Genomic DNA, 24,199 nt, shown 5'->3' on the forward strand with positions numbered 1-24,199 from the left:
AAGCCGATCAATGGTTGATGCTTCTTCTTCGAAAGAAGGAAAAAGCACATTATCAACAATAGCTGAAAAAATCACAACCAGAAAGTAGTACTAACAAAGTTCCATCAGGAGCAAAAAAAATTTCTTCTTTTCAGGTTGGCAAATAGCACCCAAAGGAGGAAGAATATCTTGCCTTCACAAGATATATTTACAACCTCCCAGAAGAAAGCGGAGAAACATTCGGTGTCTTAGGAACAACAAGTTTGTTTCCAAGAATATCAATATTTCCTAATGGATCACCGGGCTTTACAGCTCAATTATTTGAATTCGGATATTTAGATCGGGTGTATGCAAACAATTCTTTTTCATTAGTTGAATATCTTGTTTCTATTCGTTGAATATCTTGTTTCTGCTTCATTGAAGGTATCACTTATGTATCTGCAAATTTCATTTAAATCGGTTTGCAATAATGCTCCCCAATGATAATCTGATGCGTCAGTAAATTTTCTTTAATTTTTTTCAAGATTAAGACATTTACAAGAGATTTTTCTTAGGTTTTCTAAGTATCTCTTTTTATAATTTTCGTTATACATTACAATACTATAAGGATTTTATTTTCTTGGGACTTTGATAAAATGTCCGCAAGGAGTTTTAAGGCTTATCATATTCTATGATACTAGAATAACAGCTTGTTGTCATATAGACAATGGATCTGAAGCTAGTTTAGCAAAACCCTTTTTAATAAAAAAATTGGGATATACATAAAAATAACATCTCAATGATTGGAATTACAGGTAACAAAGAAAGACTATCACAGTCTAAGAAAAAAGTAGAAATAATTTTAGGATCAATGGAATAGAATGGAAGCATCAAGAAATATTAATACAAACAGAAGCAACAACTAACCATGTAAAAGGAATTCTAATAGATGGATTGCCCATCTACGAAGGAACTCAGTATACCTATAAAACTTTTGAAGGTAACAATTTTAGTTGTAAAAATATGGTAGATTTACCTATACAACTAGATACAATAAGTATAACAGTTCCATGTTATATTACAAATCACGAAAGTGATCAAAATCTCATCCTAGGAATTTATTCCTAAATAGTCTTTTTTTTTAATTAAAATTTTTCAGTCAGTGGAGCGGATTTATTGATCATAAAGACAAAAGCCCAATACTCCAATCCTAAAATGTGTCTCCCAAAAGAAATAAACAACAATTAAAAAATTAAAAAGAAATAAAAGCCTAAACTTTATCTTTTGTTGAGCCAACCATTCATCTACTTTTCTCTTTGTCGGAAAATGTTGCATCCTTGTTGACGGCAAAGGTAATTTTCTTCTGCACCTCCATTCTTCTTCTCCTTCTTTGTAATGCTGTTGTTTTTCTTTCAGGGTATCGGTCACTCCTATATTCTGAGCATGTAGCTTTTTTTTATTGTGTTCATTTCCAACTGGAAAAAACTCAAAGGTTTCAGGTTCCATTTTGTTGCATCGTAGATATTTCTCTAATTTTGTGTAGAATCTTGTTAACCTTGTACAAATGCTTCTGTAGATTCTATCAATTTCTTTTTTCCCCAATTGTTGTTTGCTTGATTTCATTACTATTGATGTTGCCTATTTATTGCTTTGTTCCTTATCCTCAGATTAGGGATTTGGCTTTTGTCCATGTTAATGTGTTTTTTGACTTTACTCTGTATCTCTTGATAGTTATGATATTCCACTGTTGTTTGTGTCTCCATGACTTCATTCGCTAATGCATCCGCAGCCATGTTCCCTTCTCTGTAACTGTGATTGATTTGTGATTTGAGTTGTTGTAATCTATTCCTTATTTCCTCTATCCTTTCCTCCATCTCCCATGGGACTCTCCATTGCTTTAGAATCATCCTTTTTGAACATAATGAATCAGTCTCTATTATGACTTGTCGAAAGCCATTGTCATGGAAGTAACTCAATGCCTCATAAATTGCTAGCGCTTTTGCTTCCATATTAGTTGTCATCCCTATTCACTTTGCCTTAGCAAACACTAGATCTCCTGTGTGATTTCTTAGACAAAAATCATATGAACCTATTCCTGGATTTCCTATACAGGCTCCATCAGTGTTACATTTCAGATTTCCTTCTTCGGGAGGGCTCCATGTCACCTTGTGGTAGTGCACCTTTGGCCTGTAATCCTTCAGTTTGTTTAAAATGGCAGCCCACTCCTTTCTTTCCAACCTAATCCATGGGTATAGGACCTTTACCAACTTTCTAACCAAATCCTAGACTTGTTCCACCATTGTATTGTATGTAGTGTTTCCTCCATGCTTTATGTTGTTCCTTCTCTTCCAAAGTGTCCACATTATGATTGCTGGCATGACTTAATATATCACTTTTAGTTTTGCTGGATTTTATTATTTCCATCAAGTGATAATCAGTTGTTGCTGATGCATTCCAGTAATATTTATACCTGTAAGACTAGCAAACTGCTTCCATAGCCATTCTGTTAGAAAAAGATGTGACATGTTCTCCTCCTTCTTTGTTTCACAGCACCAACATCCAGAAACAATTGGAATTTTCATTCGTTTGAGGTTGTCATTTGATGCTATCTTCCTATTCCATACCCTCCATAGGAAGAAATTCGCCTTAAAGGGAAGTCCCTTACACTATATATACTCATAGTCTCTTCTGCATTCCCTCTTCTGTCTTATTAAATACCAAGCTGATATCACTGTGAAGCTACCTTGAGTATTTCCCATCCACCAAGGTCTATCAATTTCATTTTCTATTATGGGGGCTTTATGCTTTCCATAATATAACCAGTCATCTCGTGAGATAGTTTTGTCAATAGCTTTGATTCATCCCAGCTTCCTGCTATCACAAACTCACTGATATCTATTTCTTCTTCTATAGCATTTTCTCCTTCTATAAAATATAAAGCTCTCTGTTTTGTCCAGTTGTCAAATCAAAAGCTTGAATTTCCTTTCTTCCCTTGCCACCATTGTTATGTTCAATCTCATCCTTGATAACATTCATTTTTTCCACAAATATGAAGATCCCTTACCTTTTGCCAATGTTGGGTGAACCTTTTTACAATATTTGTTCCACATGTATGTACTCCACAAGGAGGATATTGAAGTTCCAAAGTTCCACCATAACTTTGCAAACAAAGCTCCTGATATGTCTTATAATGATCTGAACCCTTGGCCTCCTTCTGATTTAGGGTAGCACATATTCTCCCAGGATACCCAGTGTTTGTTCTTGGCCCCAGTAGAATTCCCCCAAAAGAATTTGCCAGACAACTTATGTAACTGGTTGATGACCCCCTACATGTGAAATTAGGATTTATCTTCCTCCAAAAGATAGAAATCTATTCTGCCATAAATGAATTCTTTTTGCCACTTTCTGTACTAATCCCTCAAAATGGGACTTGTTCTTTCTTCCATAAAACATTGGGCATCCCAAGTATGTGAAAGGAAATGATCTCATTCTTATTCATGTTATCCTCCTTATTTGATAGCTCACACCTATAGGGACCTTATTATATAGGTATACAAAGCTCTTGTCCAGATTTATCAGTTGCCCAGACACTAACTCATATCTCCTTAGAATCTTCATCATTTTCCTCATAGACGTTGGTTGTCCAGAATATAATAGAATAGTGTCATCTGCATATGACAGGTGATTTATTTTAGGGCTCCATTTAGGCATTACATAACCCTTGAACTCCTGATCCTCAAATAATTTATTCAAACTTCTTGATAAAACTTCTGTTGCAATTATGAACAGTGTAGATGATAATGGGTCACCTTGTTTGAGCACAATATCTATTATTCTTTTGAGAAAAAACAAAACACCTTAAGACCTTGAGAAGATACTTCTAGGAAACTCTATCATATGTCTTTGCCATGTCTAATTTCACCACAACATTGTGGAGCTTATTCCTTCTGTGAATATCCCTGATTATTTCCTGAGCTAATAAAATATTCTCAGTGATGCTCCTCCCCCTTACAAAACTTGTTTGATTTGTAGAAATGATCTCTGGTAGAATTGATCCCATCCTCTCCTGGACCACTTTGGATATGATTTTGTTGGTAAAAGTGCTTAAGCTTATAGGTCTCAAATCATCAAAAGTTCCTATACTTTCCCTTTTAGGGATCAGTACTAGGTTGGTGTGTGTAATACCTTGATAGTTCTTGACCACAGAAAAATACTCTGACCATGTAGGTGATGTCTTTCCCAATTATACTCCAGCAGCATTGGAAGAATTGTCCTGAAAATACATTAGGTCCACTTGAACTATCTCCATTAAGAGAAAATATCACCTTTTTAACTTCTTCTTCTGTAGGTTGCCTCTCTATTTCCTCATTCTGATCTGCCTTGATCAAAGTAGGAATATTTTGTAGCAAAGAATAATCTTCTATCTCCTGANCCTCTATCCTTTCCACCATCTCCCATGGGACTCTCCATTGCTTTAGAATCATCCTTTTTAAACATAATAAATCAGTCTCTATTATGACTTGTCGAAAGCCATTGTCATGGAAGTAACTCAATGCCTTATAAATTGCTAGCGCTTCTGCTTCCATATTAGTTGTCATCCCTATTCCCTTTGCCTTAGCAAACACTAGATCTCCTGTGTGATTTCTTAGACAAAAACCATATGAACCCATTCCTGGATTTCCTCTACAAGCTCCATCAGTGTTACATTTCAGCTTTTCTTCTTCAGAAGGGCTCCATATCACCTTGTGGTAGTGCACTTTGGCCTGTAATCCTTCAGTTTGTTTAAAATGGCAGCCCATTCCCTTTTTTCCAACCTAATCCATGGGTATATGACATTTACCAACTTTCTAACCAAATCTTATACTTGTTCCACCATTGTATTGTATGTAGTGTTTCCTCCATGTTTTATGTTGTTCCTTCTCTTCCAAAGTGTCCACATTGTGATTGCTTGCATGGCTTGATATATCACTTTTAGTTTTGCTGGATTTTATTGTTTTCACCAAGTGATAATCAGTTGTTGCTGATGCATTCCAGTAATATTTATACCTGCAAGACTAGCAAACTGCTTCCATAGCCACTCTGTTAGAAAAAAATGTGACATGTTCTCCTCCTTCTTTGTTTCACAGCACCAACATCCAGAAACAATTGGAATCTTCATTCGTTTGAGGTTGTCATTTAATGCTATCTTCCTATTCCATACCCTCCATAGGAAGAAATTCACCTTAAAGGGAAGTCCCTTACATTATATATACTCATAGTCTCTTCTGCATTCCCTCTTCTGTCTCATTAAGTGCCAAGCCGATTTCACTGTGAAGCTACCTTGAGTATTTCCCATCCACCAAGGTCTATCAATTTCATCTTCTATTATTGGGGCTTTATGCTTTCCACAATATAACCAGTCATCTCCTGAGATAGTTTTGTCAATAACTTTGATTCATCCCAACTTCCTGCTATCACAAACTCACTGATATCTATTTCTTCTTCTATAGCATTTTCTCTTTCTATAAAATATAAAGCTCCATGTTTTGTCCAGTTGTCAAATCAAAAGCTTGAATTTCCTTTCATCCCTTGCCACCATTGTTATGTTCAACCTCATCCTTGATAACATTCATTTTTTCCACAAATATGAAGATCACTTACCTTTTGTCAATATTGGGTGAACCTTTTTACAATATTTGTTCCACATGTATGTACTCCACAATGAGGATATTGAAGTTCTAAAGTTCCACCATAACTTTGCAAACAAAGCTCCTGACATGTCTTGTAATGATCTGAACCCTTGACCTCCTTCTGATTTAGGGTAGCACATATTCTCCCAGGATACCCAGTGTTTGTTCTTGGCCCCAGTAGAATTCCCCCAAAAGAATTTGCCAATCAACTTATGTAACTGGTTGATGAACCCCTACATGTGAAATTAGGATTTATCTTCCTCCAAAATATAGAAATCTATTCTACCATGAATGAATTCTTTTTGCCACTTTCTGTACTAATCCCTCAAAATGGGACTTGTTCTTCCTTCCATAAAACATTGGGCATCCCAAGTATGTGAAAGGAAATGATCTCATTCGTATTCCTATTATCCTCCTTATTTGATAGCTCACACCTATAAGGACCTTATCATGTAGGTATACAAAGCTCTTGTCCAGATTTATCAGTTGCCCAGACACTAACTCATATCTCCTTAGAATCTTCATCATTTTCCTCATAGACGTTGGCTGTCCCGAACATAATAGAATAGTGTCATCTGCATATGACAGGTGATTTATTTTAGGGCTCTATTTAGGCATTACATAACCCTTGAACTCCTGATCCTCAAATAATTTATTCAAACTTCTTGATAAAACTTCTGCTGCAATTATGAACAGTGTAGATGATAATGGGTCACCTTGTTTGAATCCTCTAAAGGATTGGAAAAAACCAAAAGATTGTCCATTCACTAGCACTGAATACCAGTTATTGCTGATTAACCTGAGCACCATATCTATTATTCTTTTAGAAAAAACAAAATACATTAAGACCATGAGAAGATACTTTCAGGAAACTCTATCATATGCCTTTGCCATGTCTAATTTCACCACAACATTGTGGAGCTTATTCCTTTTGTGAATATCCCTGATTATTTCCTGAGCTAATAAAACATTCTCAGTGATGCTCCTCCCTCTTACAAAACCTGTTTGATTTGTAGAAATGATCTCTGGTAGAACTGATCCCATCCTCTCCTGGACGACTTTGGATATGATTTTGTTGGCAAAAGTGCCTAAGCTTATAGGTCTCAAATCATCAAAAGTTCCTATACTTTCCTTTTTAGGGATCAGTACTAGGTGTGTGTGTGTAATACCTTGATAGTTCTTGACCACAGAAAAATGCTCTGACGATGTAGGTGATGTTTTTCCCAATTATATTCCAGCAGTATTGGAAGAATTGTCCTGAAAATCCATCTGGTCCACTTGAACTATCTCTATTAAGAGAAAATACCACCTTTTAAACTTCTTTTCTATAGGTTGCCTCTCTATTTCCTCATTTTGTTTTGCCTTGATCAAAGTAGGAATATTTTGTAGCAAAGAATAATCTTCTATCTCCTGATTTTCTTTGAACTGTTCTTGAAAGATAGCCACAACTTTCTCCCTTTGACATATGAATGGAAGAATTTGGTGTCCCTCTCCCCATTTTTAAACCATCTCATCCCAGCTTTTTGTTTCCAGTACTCCTCCTCAATCTTCAAATATCTTTTCAACTCTGCATTGGCTTTATTCAGATTGGACCTATTTGCCTCTGATGGGGATACTTCTAGTTGGATTTTCTTCATTTTGATCACATCTTCTAGTGTGACAATCTTTTGAAAAATGTTTCCAAAAGTTTCTTTACTCCATTTAGCTAGATCTGACTTCAATATTTTCATCTTAGTTTGCACTATGGTAAAAGGTGAGCCTATGACTTCTTCCCCCCAACGCGGCTCCACATGGTCCATAAACTTTTGATGTTTAGTCCAGAGGTTTAAGAATCTAAAAGGTTTGATTCTTATTTCTTGACTAGTGAAACAAGTCAAATGTAAATGTGCATGATCTGATCCTTGTCTAATTAGATGTTGCACTTCACTATCTGGTAGTAGCTTCATGAAATCATTGTTACCAAAGACTTTATCTAGCCTTTTGAAAATATCATCCTTATGTATTCTACCATTCCACCAAGTATAGCTGCTGCCTATGAACTTTACTTCGGTCAATGCACATGTACTAATACAATGTGCAAAGTCTGTGATTTCGTTCTGTGTCACTGGGAAGCCCTCCAATTTCTCAGATTCATCCAAAATGGAGTTGAAATCTTCTCCAACAATCCAGGGATTGTTATTGTTGCATGCAATATCCTCCAGGTCCTCCCAAAATTCTAGTCTTTCTATGGCACTACATCTAGCATATATAGCAGTCACTTTGAATCTTTCCCTTGTGCCCCTCAGTTTGTAACCAATTATTAGTTGTTGTACAGTATCCTTATAGTCTTTTTCTTCCCAATTTTCATTCCAAAAACTCCATATCTTTGCTGATAGATTCACCTTAGCATTATGCATACCCAATTTTCTCTTGTAATTCTCCAGTTCATTGGGGCTTTGAAAAGGTTCTAGTAGTGTTATGTAAGTGTAATGATGTCTCATGTTCAGCTCTATTAATCTCTCAAATGAATTTTGAGTCTTAACAGACCTAATGTTCCAGAATAGTATTTTGTCAATCATTGAGAGATTGAGGTGGGACCCTTCCTATTCCTTGTGTTTACATATGAAAGCACTGCTGACTGCATTGCTCTTTTTTTGTTTTTGCCTTGTAGTTGTCCTGTCTGCTCAATGGACAAATCACTTTTTCTACTTATGTCTTCTATATATCTTCCATACTTTCATCCTCTTCTTCTTGCAACTTTTTGTCTATCTCTAATTGAGACATCTGATGAATCTTTGGTGCTTTCTGTGGAGTGATCACCCTTTTATTCTCTTCTTGTTCCAATCTTGCATTCTCTTTGTCCTCATATGACTCTTTGTCCCCCCAGTGCAACTATATGTACTTCCTGATGAATCATGTTCTTTGTATTCTCTGCTTGTGACATGAATGTGACTGATTTGTGCTCTATTTATTTCTCCTTCTTTTGTTTTAGAATTGTTGCTACCTATAGTTCTTACCTCATACTTTTGGTTGCCTGTTATGTTATTCTCCTCTTGCATACATTGTTCTCTGTTTGTGCCTGCTTCTAGCCTTTATGACCTGCTATGCTCATTATTATAATTATCTTCTTTCTGCTTGACATTAAAAGATTGTTCTTCATTGGTTGCCTTATCTCCACCAATATCTCCCCCTAACTTCTGCTTATTATTCATTATATCTCCTTCTCCTACACCATCTTCCTGGTTGTCATCTAGTGCACCAAATTTGTTATCTACTTTTACCAATCTGTCATTATGTTGTACATGTCTTGGGTTCCAAACCTGCTCTATTCTTTCTTTTTGGTGTTGTCTACTTCTTTTTGGATAACTTTTCTTCTTTTGTTCCTGGAATTCACCCTCTTGATTCTGCCCCTTTCCTTTGTTGGCACTATCACCCCCTTCCCTTTGATTGTTCATCACCCTTCTTGTATTGATATCTTCCTTTGGATTGTTCTTGTCTTTCTCCTCCTCTTCCTCTTCCTTTGGGTATAATTCTTAGATGAAAGAGAAAACATTCAGTTTCATTGTGTCCCTGTAGTTTACAATTTTTGCAATATTTTGGTACGTGATCATATTTGATGGTAATCCACTTCTCCTTGATCTCTCCTGACTTTTTTCTCATTCCAGTATTAATTCTCCTTGGAAATTCTCCCAGTAAATCAACCTCCACTTTAACTCTAGCATAACTTGGTCTTGTTTTATTCTTTATTGCCAGGTCCACTTGTAAAGGTTTTCCCACTGCTGCAGCTAACGAGAAAATTGCTTCTTTACCAAAAAAGTTTGGAGGAAGTGATGGGAAAGAGATCCATGCAATGACTATTGAGGTTTCTTCCTCCGGATCATATAAAGGATGAGAAGAGGAAATCGATCAGATAATTTTAAATGAAGATTTACAATATGCAGTAATAGGAAAATTCTCATAGGGGTGGCCTGAGATACAAGACCTAAGGAGATTAATACCAAAACAATAAATATTGGATTGCTGACCAACAGATATGTTCTTATACGTGCCATAGAAATGGAGGATTATGTCACATTATTATCAAAACCACAGTTCTACATAACCCACCATCACTGGACATACCCCATGAGAACTCTTAAATGGGATCCTAAATAGTCTAGAAGACTATAGTATAGGAAAACATGGGATAGAAATGATTTTATATATATATATATCTTCAATTTCAAAAAACACTAAGAAAAGAAAAGAAAAATGATTTTTTTGCGATTTCATCAAACAACTAAACAAAAATTTATCATTCTCCATTTTCATTAAACACACAAAAAATAATTTCAGCTTTTTCTAATATCATTAAACACCCTAAAAAAATAAAAAATCTCCGATCTAACTAAACATCCAGAAAAGAATTGATTTTTTTTTCAATTTCATCAAACACTAAGAAAAAGAAAAACTCTCTAAAATTAAAGATCACACGATAATTACTACAAAATTGTTAAATTCTAAAATCTACATACAGAAGAATTGGAGGTGATTGGGTGATTTCATTAATACCCATTACACTAAACAAAAAGTAAAGATTTTTACACTCCCTTAAAACTAACTAATACAGATCCAGATCTAAAAACAGTGAATAAGAATATAGAATTAATAAAAATCATGAAAAAAATATTTAAAAAGCAAATTGAGTTGCAATCAAACTATGAAGCTTTAATCAANNAAAATGATTTTTTTGCGATTTCATCAAACAACTAAACAAAAATTTATCATTCTCCATTTTCATTAAACACACAAAAAATAATTTCAGCTTTTTCTAATATCATTAAACACCCTAAAAAAATAAAAAATCTCCGATCTAACTAAACATCCAGAAAAGAATTGATTTTTTTTCAATTTCATCAAACACTAAGAAAAAGAAAAACTCTCCAAAATTAAAGATCACACGATAATTACTACAAAATTGTTAAATTCTAAAATCTCACATACACAAGAATTGGAGGAGATTGGGTGATTTCATTAATACCCATTACACTAAACAAAAAGTAAAGATTTTTACACTCCCTTAAAACTAACTAATACAAATCCAGATCTAAAAACAGTGAATAAAAATATAGAATTAATAAAAATAATGAAAAAAATATTTAAAAGCAAATTGAGTTGCAATCAAACTATGAAGCTTTAATCAAATGAAAGTTTCACTCAATTATCTAGTAGCAAGCTCTTTCAATCATAGTTTTACCACCAAAAATACACATGAAAATAGAGGATTCATAAGTTAACCACTAACCGGATTCTTCATATTCATTCACAGATGCAAAGGAAAGAAAAACGTTAAATTAAACAAGATCCTTTCTTGTTTCAACAAAAAGTTGAAGTGGAATAGGGGTTTTTAGACTTTTAACATATAATTTTCTATGTGGCATTTTTTAATGACGTGAAAATTTATGTGTATTTAGTTGTATTACATGCACCAATGAGTCATCCATATAAGGGCTTAAAATGTCATGTTTCAATGAGTTTAAGGGTTTAGTTGGCAAAATGATGAGCAGGAGGCTCCCAAGTTATTCCGCCTTAACTAAAATTTACATTTTTTGAATTTGTAGCTATGCATGTAGACAGATTTATTAAATTTGTTTAATATGAAATATTTAGGAAGACTTGTTTGTGTGTATTTTGTTAAGAAAATGAGTTACATTGAATGGATTAAGTTATGATTCATAACTTAGCTCATATTGATTCAGTCTATTTTAGCCCAAGTAAACTTTGGACATGATTAAACATTAACTTTAAAATACTTAAGTCTTTTGCACATTTATTCTTTGATGAATGAAATTAAAGCCAATTGATAGAGTAGTGTACACAATATTATATATATTCTTAATATTTGTGTTACATTATCAATAGTTTAAGAATTCTCCAAAACAAATAGTCTTCACAATCAAGGTCCTAACAAGGATCTATAATTTTACTTTCTATCGGCGTATAAGATGTAGTGTCCAATTTTTTCGGATATGATAATTAGAAAGACTTTTCTCATATTCTAGATGTTGACCATCTAATAACATATGTAGCCTATCTTTATAATCTCCTTTTTCTTGGACCGTTTTTATCACATTTTCAATTGTAAAGCTAGTCCTGACTTCTAAGGTAAACTTCTCCCCCTTATATGTCCTAACAATAATAGGATAAACTTCATCTTCCCTATAACCTCCACAAAGACTCAAGACGAGATGAATGGTGGACTCCTTTTGAATATTGTAATCAGCAAGTGTACGATCATCCTTAAATTGTTTTCCAGCAAATACTAATCTTTGTTGATCCGAGGGAATTCCTTCTTTGTCTTGAATCTTTGCTTTAACATTGTCAATGGTGTTGGAACTCTTGACATCGAGAGTAATGGTCTTTCCAATGAGGGTTTTAACAAAGATTTGCATCTGTAATTGCATACAAAGAGAAAGTATTGAAAGTTATAGAAAATAAATATTAATGTATTCTCTTGAATTCCAACACAGTCTTCTTCTATTTTTTTTTTACAAAAATAAATTAAATCAAAGAATAATATACTACATCTATCGCCGTATAAGTTGGAGTAGGGGTGTACAAAATCGAACCAAACCGTAAATTGAGTCAACCCGACTAGTGGTTTGGTTTTGAAAAAAAAAATCCGACTATATTTTGTTTGGTTTTAACTAAAAAAAACCAACCCGAGACCAAACCAACCCGACATTATATATATAATTTTAAAATTTTTATTTTATACATAAAAATATTTACTTTGATATAATTTTTAAATATTTCTTATACTTTTTCATAGTTTTTATCTTTTAATATATTATTTCAAGAGTGAAACTTAGAATTATGAATGAGCCAATAAAGATTATAATCCACAGATGTTGGTAATTATAATAAAGCTTAAATCAAAATCAAATTAATACTAATGCAAAAAGAAAATCAATTCAACACTAAGAATGACAATAATATTGAATATTTGTTCTTTAGTTTTACATTAGTTTAGACAATTAAAATACATAATCTAATTTTAATTTCCTTTAATATTTAGTCATGTAACTAATACTTATTAAACTTAATTTTAGCATGAATTAGTACTTTTAAATTATGATCATTTTCATTATGACTTGTTAATTTGCAATATTTGTTTTACGCGATTTCATTATTATTATTTTTGTTGGATATTTTAGTGTCATTAATCATATCATATTGTGTTATATTTTAAAGAAACATCTTAGATAGTTGTATTTTGGTAGGACTAAAGAAATATTTGAAGTACTAGTAAATTATATGTTTGTATGAATACTTTACCGAAAAAACCCGAAAAAACCTGAGGTTGCAAAACCCGAGTTTTATTGGTTTGATTTGGTTTATAAATTTAAAAATTCGACACAAATGGTTTGATTTGATAGTTGAAAAACCCGAACCAACCCGACCATGTACACCCCTAAGTTGGAGTGTCCAATTTTTTCGAATGTGATAATCACAAAGACACTTCTCATTTTCTAGATGTTGAAGATCATGTAGTCTATTTTTATAATCTCCTTTTTTTTTATCGTTTTTATAATATTTTCAATTGTAAAGCTAGTCTTAACTTCTGAGACAAATTTTTCCGCCTTATATGTACTAATATATGATTGGATAAACTTCATATTCCCTATAACCTCCATGAAGATGCAAAACAAGTTGTATCGTGTCAAAATTCCTTCCTTATTTTGAATTTTCCCTCATTGCTATTGCTCATAAAATTATATAAATTCACAAAACATATATAGATATAAAATAATAGATATGAGATCAAAAACAGATCAATCGAGATTAAACTAATTATGTTAAATTTATAAAGGATATGAAGATGAGCATCAGATTAAATTGAACAATCAGATGATCAAATCAATAGATAATTACATCTTAGAAATTAAAATAATTTTTATCTTGGAATATAAAAAAGTTTGCTCAACACACTAAGTTTTCACCATGCATAAGATTCAAGAAAGGGCAATATCATCTAAGATTATTTTAAATATTCTTTAAATTAAAAAAAATTGTGATTATGTATTTTCACGTATATAGTATCTAAATATATAAGTTATAATTCCTCATCAGTTTTTGAATTTCAATTATTCTATTTCGAACTTCGTCATTCTTTCTTATGTACGTTTAAATATATAAATTTTATTTCACAAATTTAAGAAATTAACATCCTAATTAACAAGAAAATAGACACTAATTATCATACTCCAAATTTCACCAATTTTTTTTTTTGGAGATAAAGGGAATAAAGGAAAACTAAATTAAAATAAAAAACAAAGGATAAAGATGAGCAATAGAAGAACTAACCTTAAAAGCTTCTGTTAATGAAGAGAAATTGATAGATTATTTATGAATTAAAGAGGAAACTGTGGATGAAAGAGCCATTATATAGGAGATGCTCCCTAAGAAATTGCTAAATTAGAGATTAGGAGAAAAACTCGTAGTTAATTAAATATACAAACAAATAAAAAATAATTAATTTTTTCTTTATATATTTTCGAAATAAGTTAACAGTAGTATAAGCTTTATTTTCCTTTCTTACAGAAGTAACAACAAAACTTTGAGTAAGGATAATGACAACGATAGCGTGGGTTTATTCAATTTTATATAAATTTAAGTATCTATTTGTGCATATTTAAAGTTGAGGGACTTAGATGTCAATTGAGACAAAGTTAAAGGATATGTTTATATACTATATATGTCTTTAATAATTAGTGATGAGTTTTAGTTTTGATTCTCCTAATATGTAATTTTTGTACATTTATATTTTGATTATGAGTTACTTTCATTCTTATATAAAAAATTCACCTCAACTTTTCCAAATAATGTGCGTTTAGATATCCATTTTTCATACCTTGTGTAGGGAAGTTATTTTTCCTAAAGGGTACTGATATAGTTTATACTACATACTTAACTATACACACTTCACATTAATTAGGATCGGAAGAATTATGAGTATATCCTTATTTGAAAATGATAATCAAAATATGAAGCCAAATTAATTGAGCTATCAACTGAGGATAGTTAAGTCAATAGTCGATAATATGATATTGAATTGATCTATATGAAGGATCTTGATATTTTGAAAAATATTTTTAGAAAAGCTTTTACGGGAGGACAAATATGGTGAAATGGTGGTGTTAGGTGAAGAAGATCATAAGACTATTTAGGGTATTTTGAAGAATAATTATTATAATAAAATGTTATATATAATCCAAGAAAAGAAAGTGTGGCTTTAATTATTATCTTAAAAAACAATTTGGTTGTTTGAAGCATTTGAATTTTTGATCTTTTTCTTCAGAAGAAGCTTCTACTATATAAGTATCTCAGAATCCAACCAAAACAACAAAGTATATTTTTTATTTATAGTATTATAATATTAGGTATTACATGTTTGAGGTGTCATATTCATAATTTTCAATGATAAAAAAATTAATATACTTATTATCGTGGATTTATAATTAGATGGAAAGTTTTATCAAAGGTTGTGGTGAGTGGACAAGATTGTTACTTCCTTAACCATGATTTTCAAATTTGAGTCTTAGATATGAATTAAATCATGATATAATCTGCTTCTACAAATAAGATCTTATGCAACATGAATTTGAAATATTCGAACTCTATAGAAAACTAAAAAGGGATTATAGGGAAAGTTGGATTAATTTAGTGCAAAGTCACATTCATTATATCAAGGGTTGATTGAATAACTTCACAATAACAATCCAGCATTAAGATTACTCGTATTAATCTTATATTATATTATTAAAATCTCCCAAATTACTATTGATGAGATTACAATTAGTTTCAATTAGTTTATAATTAGTTTAATTCATCATATTTAGCTTTAGAGTTCATAGAATTAGTTGAGTTCACAAAATCAGTTGGTTAAGTTTGTTATTGTGTCAGATCAAGTTGGTTAGTTGAACAATGTGTATATATATACACAATACCCTGCATTGTTTATTTTTAGTTTTGATTCTCAATAATATCTTTCCACTTTCTCTCTCTCTGAATATTCTCTCGTGAGCTTCAAACCTCCATCAATGGAGGAAGCCTGATGTTTTCCATCCTATGCTATTGATTTTGTCATGGTATCAGAGCACAAGGGATGATTCCTACTTTCCGCATCCACATTGTTCGTGAGTATTGCGTATCCTTCGATTCTCAGTTCGATTTCACGACTATGATTTAGGGATTTTGTGATTTTTTGTTCCCCTGCTATTTGTTCTTCTTTCTCGTTTCTTTCTTACTTTGCACTTCTCGGATTGTTTCCAATTACTCTCCAATCTTCATCCATGGGAGATGCACCTACTGTTCCTGCTCAATTGGATTTCGGTAGTTTACTCTACTTGCATCCTTCTGAGAATGCAGGTTCAACATTATTACCAGCTGTTTTTTACGGAACTGGGTACAGATCTTGGAGACGAGCTGTTCTTAGGGCCATATCTGTTAAAAGTAAGACTGGTTTTATCACTGGCAAAGTTGTTAAGCCGACTTCTACAGATCATTCTTTCATGCAGTGGGAGAGGTGTGATGATATGGTGACTTCATGGATCCTTAATTCCCTATCACCTGATCTGCGCGACAGTTTACAGTATGTTAACAATGCCAAGGAACTCTGGGATGAACTGGAAGGTAGATATGACCAGACTAATGGTTGTAAACTCTATCAGTTGCAAAAGGAGATCAATGATCTTGTACAAGGGACTTTGGATGTCACTGGTTATTCCACGAAGATGAAGAAATTATGGGAGGAAATGAGCACTCTTGATGTTCACTCTCAATGTAGTTGTGTGTGTGTTTGTGGTGGTAAAGCCAAAATGCACCAAGCTGAACAGGATAGGAGATTGGTGCATTTTTTTAAGGACTTGAATGAAATGTACACTGTTGTGAGAGGAAGCATTCTCATGATGTCTATATTGCCTAGCATGGCACAAGCTTTTGCCATATTATCACAAGAGGAAAGACAAAGGGAAGTCAGGCCTCACAATCACACTGTTTTGGAATCCACTTCATTGAATGCCTCTGTTTCATCTAATGTTACTGCAGGATCCAAAGGTTTTAGGACCAGCTACACTTCCTCAAAAGGAGGTGCTAGCAGATCCAATCCCAACACCAACACTGTTTTCAGAGGCAACTCTAGCACTAGTAACAAATCAAATTTATTTTGTGACTTTTGCAAACGTACTGGACATACCAAGGATAAGTGCTACAAACTTCATGGTTACTCATCTAATTCTAGACCTTCCAAAGGAAGAAGCTCAGGGTCTGCAGCAAATGTGTACAGTTCTGAGGAAGACATGAACCGAAATGAGGTACCTGATGAGTCAATGAAGCAAATGCCAGTGAATCTGTCCAAAGGTCAATATGAGCAGCTACTCAACCTCCTAGGATCTCTGCAAGCTGTAAATGGGACTGATGGCTCAAGAGATATGCTTAGTGGAGTAGTGAACCTAGCAGGTATATTGGCTTGTTATTCTTCAATTACTGAGATAGGTAATTTGTCATGTAAATGTGCTAGATTAACTGCTAATTTTTGGATCATAGATTCAGGAGCATCATATCACATGACTTACACCAAAAATGCCCTCACTAACCTCAGGACACTACCTTATCCCTCCTTGATCACCTTACCAAATCGATACAAGGTCAAAGTAACTGAAATTGGTGATGTTTATTTTAGTTCAACTTTAACTCTGTACAAAGTTTTATTCATACCTAGTTTCAAATTCAACTTAATTTCAGTTCATTGTTTGGCACTCCAGCTCAAAGGAACAGTCAGTTTTGACTGCTCTTCTTGTCTATTGCAGGGCCCTTCTCTGAAGAGCCCTCTGGCACTTGGTAGAGCTAGGAATGGACTGTACTTTTTCTGTCCAAAATGCCACAGCTGTGGACCAACTTCTAGTGGTTTATCTCATGTCATTTGTTGTTCTACTGATTGTTTTTCCAATTACCAGCATGTTCCATCTTCAGTTCAAAATACGTAAGTCTTAACTGGGACTGAATGTCAAACTTCAGCATCATCCAATGTAAAATGTTCTCATGTTTCCAATAAAGAAGTTTGTACTGTTGGTTTTCCTTCAAGGTCTGATAATAGTTTTCATTCTTTTGCTGTTAGTTCTGTTGATACTCATGCTCAAGGTAATGAATTCTTGTGGCATACTAGACTAGGACATGTGCCTTTTGTAAAGATGAGAGGTATCTCTACCATACCAATACATTTTTCAAACAAACAGTCTTTTACTTGTGTCATATGCCCTATGGCTAGACAAATCAGAATGCCCTTCCCTGACAGCACTACCACAACCACCAAGGTATTTGAACTACTTCACATTGACCTATGGGGACCATATCATGTGCCCACTCATGATGGTTATCATTACTTTCTCACTATGGTAGACGATCATAGCAGGTCTACTTGGACAAAATTACTTAGGTGTAAAAGCAATGCATTATAAACTGTAAAAGCTTTTGTAACTCTCATAGAAACTCAATTCCAAACTAAACTTAAAGCCTTCAGATCTGATAATGGCTTGGAGTTCACAAATGCAGAAGCAACTTGTTTTTTCCAAGAAAAAGGCATCATACACCAAAAATCCTGCCCTTATACACCTCAACAGAATGGTGTAGTAGAAAGGAAACATAAATATCTTCTTGAAACAGCAAGGGCACTCCTATTCCAATCAAAATTACCTGTAAGATATTGGGGAGAATGTGTCCTCACTGCTACATATCTCATCAATAGACTGCCCACAAAGTTGTTACATAACAAATCCCCATATGAGTTACTATATAAAAAAAAGGCCAACTTATTCCCACCTTAGAAGCTTTGGATGCCTTTGTTTTCCAACCAGCTTGAAAAGCCACAAGGATAAATTAGAACCAAGAACCACACCACACATTTGTGTTGGATATTCCTACAATACAAAAGGTTACAAGGTCCTAGACTTGGCTACCAAAAGAATTAATGTATCTAGAGATGTTCTTTTTCATGAAACTATTTTTCCTTTTGTTACTGCTCCGGTCAATTCAAGTTTTAATTCTGTCATAAATTCACTTGTCCATCATTCTGATAAATTGCCCAGTGTACCTGGTACAAATAATACTTTTGTTCATGATGAAGTGTTGAATTCTCATGCATCACTAAGAGTTACTCATGATCATGTGTCCACTAATAATAATGATACTGAAACTACACTGAATCCATGTACACAGCCTGAAATTGCTCCCACACTCTCACATAGTGCTGCTCCACAAGAACCTAGAAGGACAACCAGGTCAATTCACACCCCTACCTACCTAAAAGAATACAACTACACCTTGCCTAAACTGCATCCTTCCACTTCTAACATTGATACCTCTGCTCCACTACATTCCCTCACCTCATTTATGTCTAATCATGACTATGTCTTTTTAACCTCCCTATGTCCCAAGAGTCAGCAGCTAGCTCATACCATTTCACATGACAGTGAACCTTCCTCTTATGAAGAAGCAATCCTAAACCCTGCATGGCAAATGGCAATGACACAAGAATTTGATGCTTTGTATGTAAATGACACATGGGAACTGGTCCCTTTGCCTAAAGGCAAGCATGACATTGGGTGCAGATGGGTGTATAAAATTAAATACAAGGCAGATGGAAGTATAGAGAGATTCAAGGCAAGATTGGTAGTGAAAGGGTACACACAGCAGGCTGGCATAGACTACAATGAGACATTTTCACCTGTAGTGAAAATGACTACTATAAGGACTCTTACTTCCTTAGCTGTTAAGAAAGGTTGGGACTTGTATCAGTTAGATGTTAATAATGTCTTCCTTCATGGTGACTTGAATGAGGAGGTCTTCATGACATTGCCACAAGGACTTGCAATAGATAGTAAAGACATGGTTTGCAGATTGAAGAAGTCATTGTATGGGTTGAAACAAGCTAGCAGGCAGTGGTATGACAAATTAGCTAGCAGCCTCTGCTCAAAGGGGTACACTCATTCAAACAGTGGCTATTCATTGTTTTATAAGAAGAAAGGGTGCTCACTAGTATTTGTTGTTGTATATGTTGACGATATCATCTTGACTGGGACTGACTTTGAGGAAATTGTCTCTTTGAAGGCTTTCTTGCATGATCAGTTTAGAATAAAGGACTTGGGGAAACTACATTATTTTCTGGGATTGGAAATACTATATAGACCTGATGATGTCCTCATTTCACAAAGAAAGTTTACTCTTGATCTCCTGAAGGAGTTCGATTTACTTGATTGCAAGACCACTACTTCACCACTTGATCCTATTGAAAAACTAAAAGCCACAGAAGGCACATTATTATTGGATCCTACTCACTATCGAAAGTTGGTCGGCAAGCTCAATTTTCTCTCCAACACAAGAATGGATATAACATATAGTGTCTAGCACCTCAGCCAGTTCATGCAGTCACCCAGAGAACCTCATTTGAAGGCTGCTTACCATGTCCTAAGATATCTCAAACAAGATCCTACTTAGGAGTTTTTGTTTCCACTAAACCTGACCTCACTGTCAATGTTTTTTGTGATTTCGATTGGGCTACTTGTCCTGATTCAAGGAAGTCAGTTAGTGGTTACCTGGTACTCATAGGTGATAGTCCCATTAGTTAGAAGTCCAAGAAACAAGCCATAGTCTCTTTATCTTCTGCAGATGCTGAGTACAGAGCTGTGAGACAAGTAGTGGGTGAATTGGTATGGCTTGAAAGGTTGCTTGATGAGATGACAGTGCAATGTTCCTTGCCTATACCTGTTTTCTGTGATAGTCAGGCAACAGTCGACATAGCTAAGAACCTAGTTTTTCATGAGAGAACTAAGCACATAGAGGTCGACTGTCACTTTGTCAGAATCAAGCTCCAACAAAGCCTGATCACACTTCGACACATTCCTACAGGCTCTCAATTGGCAGATGTTTTCACCAAAGCCTTAACTGGTGTTAAGCATACTACACTTTTGGGCAAGTTGTCTGTGTTTAGCTCACCTCCAACTTGAGGAGGGTGATGAGATTACAATTAGTTTCAATTAGTTTGTAATTAGTTTAATTCATCACATTTAGCTTTAGAGTTCATAGAATTAGTTGAGTTCACAAAATCAGTTGGTTAAGTTTGTTATTGTGTCAGATCAAGTTGGTTAGTTGAACAATGTGTATATATATACACACAATACCCTGTATTGTTTATTTTCAGTTTTGATTCTCAATAATATCTTTCCACTTTCTCTCTCTGAATATTCTCTCGTGAGCTTCAAACCTCCATCAATGGAGGAAGCCTGATGTTTTCCAGCCTATGCTGTTGATTTTGTCAACTATATATTTTCATTCTAAATAAGTGAGGGTTTTCTCGGTCCGAGGAAATCAATCATAAACCGCCACGTAGCTCAGCCAACGAAGGGTGGGTATTCCCGTAATTTTACTTATTAACATTCTCCAGGTTTAACACGTAACTAATACGTGGCTTTTTACTGTTATTACAGGCTGCTGCAGTACTTCCTCCTTTTTGCTTCACTTTGTCGCAGTGTTCTCTCTCTCATTCACCTTGTTCTCTGATCTCTCTCTGTATCCATGTTTCTAACATTGGATTTCTTACGAAGTTCATACATTTCGTGGCTATTTCTACTGCTATTGCAAGCTTTTGCAAATGAAGAGCTTTCGTCCCACTAACAATTACCAATGAGGAAACATGGCGCTACTTTTTCCCTTTCTGCTTCCTTCTTTGCTTTGCTGCTTCTTCCTCTTTGTTTTTTCCTTTTTGAATTTGATCATAGACATAGTTCTGCATAATATTTTTCTACATTTTCTATATGCATGTATTATTTCTTTTGATCCAGTTGTAATACTTTTGGGTGAAAATTGATAAACCGAAGGTCTTCGATGATATGCCTGAAACAACTAAATCATTTGGTAAGGTTCTTTGCAACATATATTTCTTGAACAAAACGAGCACTTAAAATATTGATGAATCTCCTTTGTCGCTCATCCCTCTGAATTATTTTCCCTGCTCTTGCTTTTGGGGATTTCGGATGTTCGTTTTTATTTCAAAATTAACCATTTAAGCTTCAAGGTTATTAGAAGTTGAAGAGAGACTTTTGGTTTTATTTTTCTTTCAGCTTGTTTCGGGCTCAATTTTGTACATTCATGTCACTGATTGATTGATTTTACATATGCATGTGTACCTATATGAGGGTTCTTGTTCTTATTTCCAATCTATTTTCCTTAGCTTACTTGGAGTAAGATTCTCCAGTAGAGATTGTGTATCTCCAATTTTAATATAAGGGGAATATTTATTTTTATTCTATCAAATTAGATGCTTAATTACCCTCCTAAATAAATTGAACATAATTCTGCTCACTATAACAACAACAATACACATGGTGGGATTTGCATAGGGTAAAGTGTACCCAAACCTTACCTAAAGTTATGTCCATTACAAAACCTATGAATTTAAATAGGAATGCAGCCAGAGCTGAACACGGAACAAAGTAATTGTTTGAGATAACTTCACTCATTTTACCTACAAAAATTTGTCAAGTATAAAGTTCTTCCACTTTCTGAAATTGGAAGATCACATATAAATATTTGTTCATAGCTTAGTGTAATTGCTCTCCGTTGTTTTTATTTTCCATGATGAAAAATTTTCAACTCATTCTTAAAGTATCTTGATTGTGCAATTTACAAATATTGTAACTAGTGATTGTCTCGGTGACTCTTCTAGATTGTTGCAACATTGAGTTGTTGAACTGATTGGAGTTCTAACGTTTTTATATACCACCTGAACAAACAAGAACATCCCCGCACAATGAAAGAGGCTTATGGAAAGCATACCAAACGATGTAAAATATATTGTGATATGTCATTAGCTGAAAGTGCCTTTATTTCTCGTTTATCTTTCTACCGAGTAGCTAGCACTTTCCGACCATTTCCTCTACCTCTACAATTAGCACTAGGAAGATTTCTCCTGACACAAGGTATATTTTTTGCTCAATTATAACTTATTTAGGAATAACATGTAGTTATTATTGTAATCTCGCCTTCATTTATTTGTACAGAGATTGTGAGGAAATCATGAATTTAAGTTTACTGAACCTCACCACTTTTTCATGTAAAGAATTGGAACCTACTCTAACTGAAATATCATCCCGCATTTCTGGTGTACATGCAAAACCGAGTTTTGCTTATGGATGAAGCTGTGGACTGTTCCTATGTTTTTTTAAAAGTTCCTGCAACCTTTTTTACCGTGTCTTCTTCCTCTTCTGGACTTAATATATCTTTGTCTATTTTAATGGTTATTATAGAAGCATTTTGTATTATGCTTATTATCAAAAAACTAATTTTGGTCTTTCACTATTTTTTGGAATAAGTAACTTACTTAGGACTTCCACTTATCATTCAGAATTTATTGTCGTTCTGCTTTTCTTAGAGCTGAAGGAGAAATAGAGAAGGTGAAGGATCTCGAGTTCTCAATTGTGCTTTGTAAAGGTATGCTCTCAGGTGGTAATATAATTATATCGGGTAGCTACTAGGATTCGGTTCCTATATAGGTATTAAATGATTATTATGAAAGCATTTTCTCCATGTTTGTTCTACTTATATTTATATTTCTCTGCTTTTATAATAAGTGTGAGCTTGTGGAAATTTCCAGACAGGCTGAATGAAAGATACATCTTTTAGAGCTTGTGGAAATTTTCGGAGGTTCGGAAGTGTCTTACTTATACGTCCACAGCCAGGTTGAATGAAAGATGGATCTCTCAAAGCTTGAGGAAAAATATCATCATCTCTAGAGGTTTGAAAGTTGGAATATGTTTGTTAGAATTATTACAAACAACTCTTCATTTGAAGGACACTTCATAATCGTTTGAATATTTCTGTAAACTTTGTTCCTCAATCCAAGTAAATATTGTGAAGTGTTAATATGTTGTACACATGATACTTATGCTTTCTCTTTTAGTATTTTCATATTGAATTTCTTTTTATCAATCTAGTGAAGTACTCATAATACAAAGAATAATAACAGTCCGACGCCCGTGCCTTGCACGGGCACCACATATCTAGTATAATTAGAAGAGTGAATGTTTGAGGAGATTATGACCAGTCGTTCAATTGACCCTTTTTGCCTTTCTCAAATTTCCTCTATTTTATATTTAGTACTAGTAAAATTATTCGCGCTTCGCGCGGGAATTTATTATCACGAAATTTATAAAATAATATTTAAAACCTATCAGTCACTAAAACTAAGACACTATATTACGTAGTAACAAACATTAATAATGTAAAGGAAAATGAAAATTATTACATCTTATCATTTATCCTTAATAACATAAGAATAAATTAATGACGGTAAAAATACATACAACGATCTGTAAAATAAGCAATGATGTCAGTGAGCCACTCAACAGGAGTAAAATACACAAATATTTAATTGTGAAGAAGAAGAAAAGGTTCAGAATTTTCGTTATTTTAAAATGAGAGAAACCCGTCTATTTATAGACAAAAAAAGGGTAGTGTGAACAAATGCTTAGTGTGCCTTATCGGAAAGGTTACAACTATTT

The 24,199-nt window shown here is 33.9% G+C and overlaps 2 protein-coding genes across 2 annotated transcripts; both read right to left on the reverse strand.

Annotated features, from left to right (window-relative positions):
* Nucleotides 1-7,030: 7,030 nt before the first annotated feature.
* Nucleotides 7,031-9,658, reverse strand: LOC125864141 (uncharacterized). Its single transcript, XM_049544070.1, has 4 exons — nt 9,605-9,658; nt 9,210-9,476; nt 8,706-9,124; nt 7,031-8,153 (listed from the first exon to the last, which is right to left on the reverse strand). The coding sequence occupies exons 1-4, from the start codon at nt 9,656-9,658 to the stop codon at nt 7,031-7,033; spliced, it is 1,863 nt and encodes a 620-aa protein (XP_049400027.1).
* Nucleotides 9,659-11,575: 1,917 nt separating this feature from the next.
* LOC125866308 (ubiquitin-like) lies at nt 11,576-14,055 on the reverse strand. Its single transcript, XM_049546646.1, has 2 exons — nt 13,953-14,055; nt 11,576-12,037 (listed from the first exon to the last, which is right to left on the reverse strand). The coding sequence occupies exon 2, from the start codon at nt 12,035-12,037 to the stop codon at nt 11,576-11,578; it is 462 nt and encodes a 153-aa protein (XP_049402603.1). The 5' UTR covers nt 13,953-14,055.
* Nucleotides 14,056-24,199: the final 10,144 nt, after the last annotated feature.

This window comes from Solanum stenotomum, chromosome 5 (assembly GCF_019186545.1).
Source record: "Solanum stenotomum isolate F172 chromosome 5, ASM1918654v1, whole genome shotgun sequence".
Taxonomy (NCBI): domain Eukaryota; kingdom Viridiplantae; phylum Streptophyta; class Magnoliopsida; order Solanales; family Solanaceae; genus Solanum; species Solanum stenotomum.

Bases quoted from the DNA above. Each gene is read 5' to 3' on its own strand.
- LOC125864141 (XM_049544070.1), bottom strand. From the start codon at position 9,658: ATGGCACGTATAAGAACATATCTGTTGGTCAGCAATCCAATATTTATT. The intron at 9,477-9,604 runs GTATTAATCTCC...TATGATCCGGAG, and splicing joins ATCCAATATTTATTGTTTTG to GAAGAAACCTCAATAGTCAT. The intron at 8,154-8,705 runs GTCATAAAGGCT...CTGGAACATTAG, and splicing joins TATAATAATGAGCATAGCAG to GTCTGTTAAGACTCAAAATT.
- LOC125866308 (XM_049546646.1), bottom strand. From the start codon at position 12,037: ATGCAAATCTTTGTTAAAACCCTCATTGGAAAGACCATTACTCTCGAT.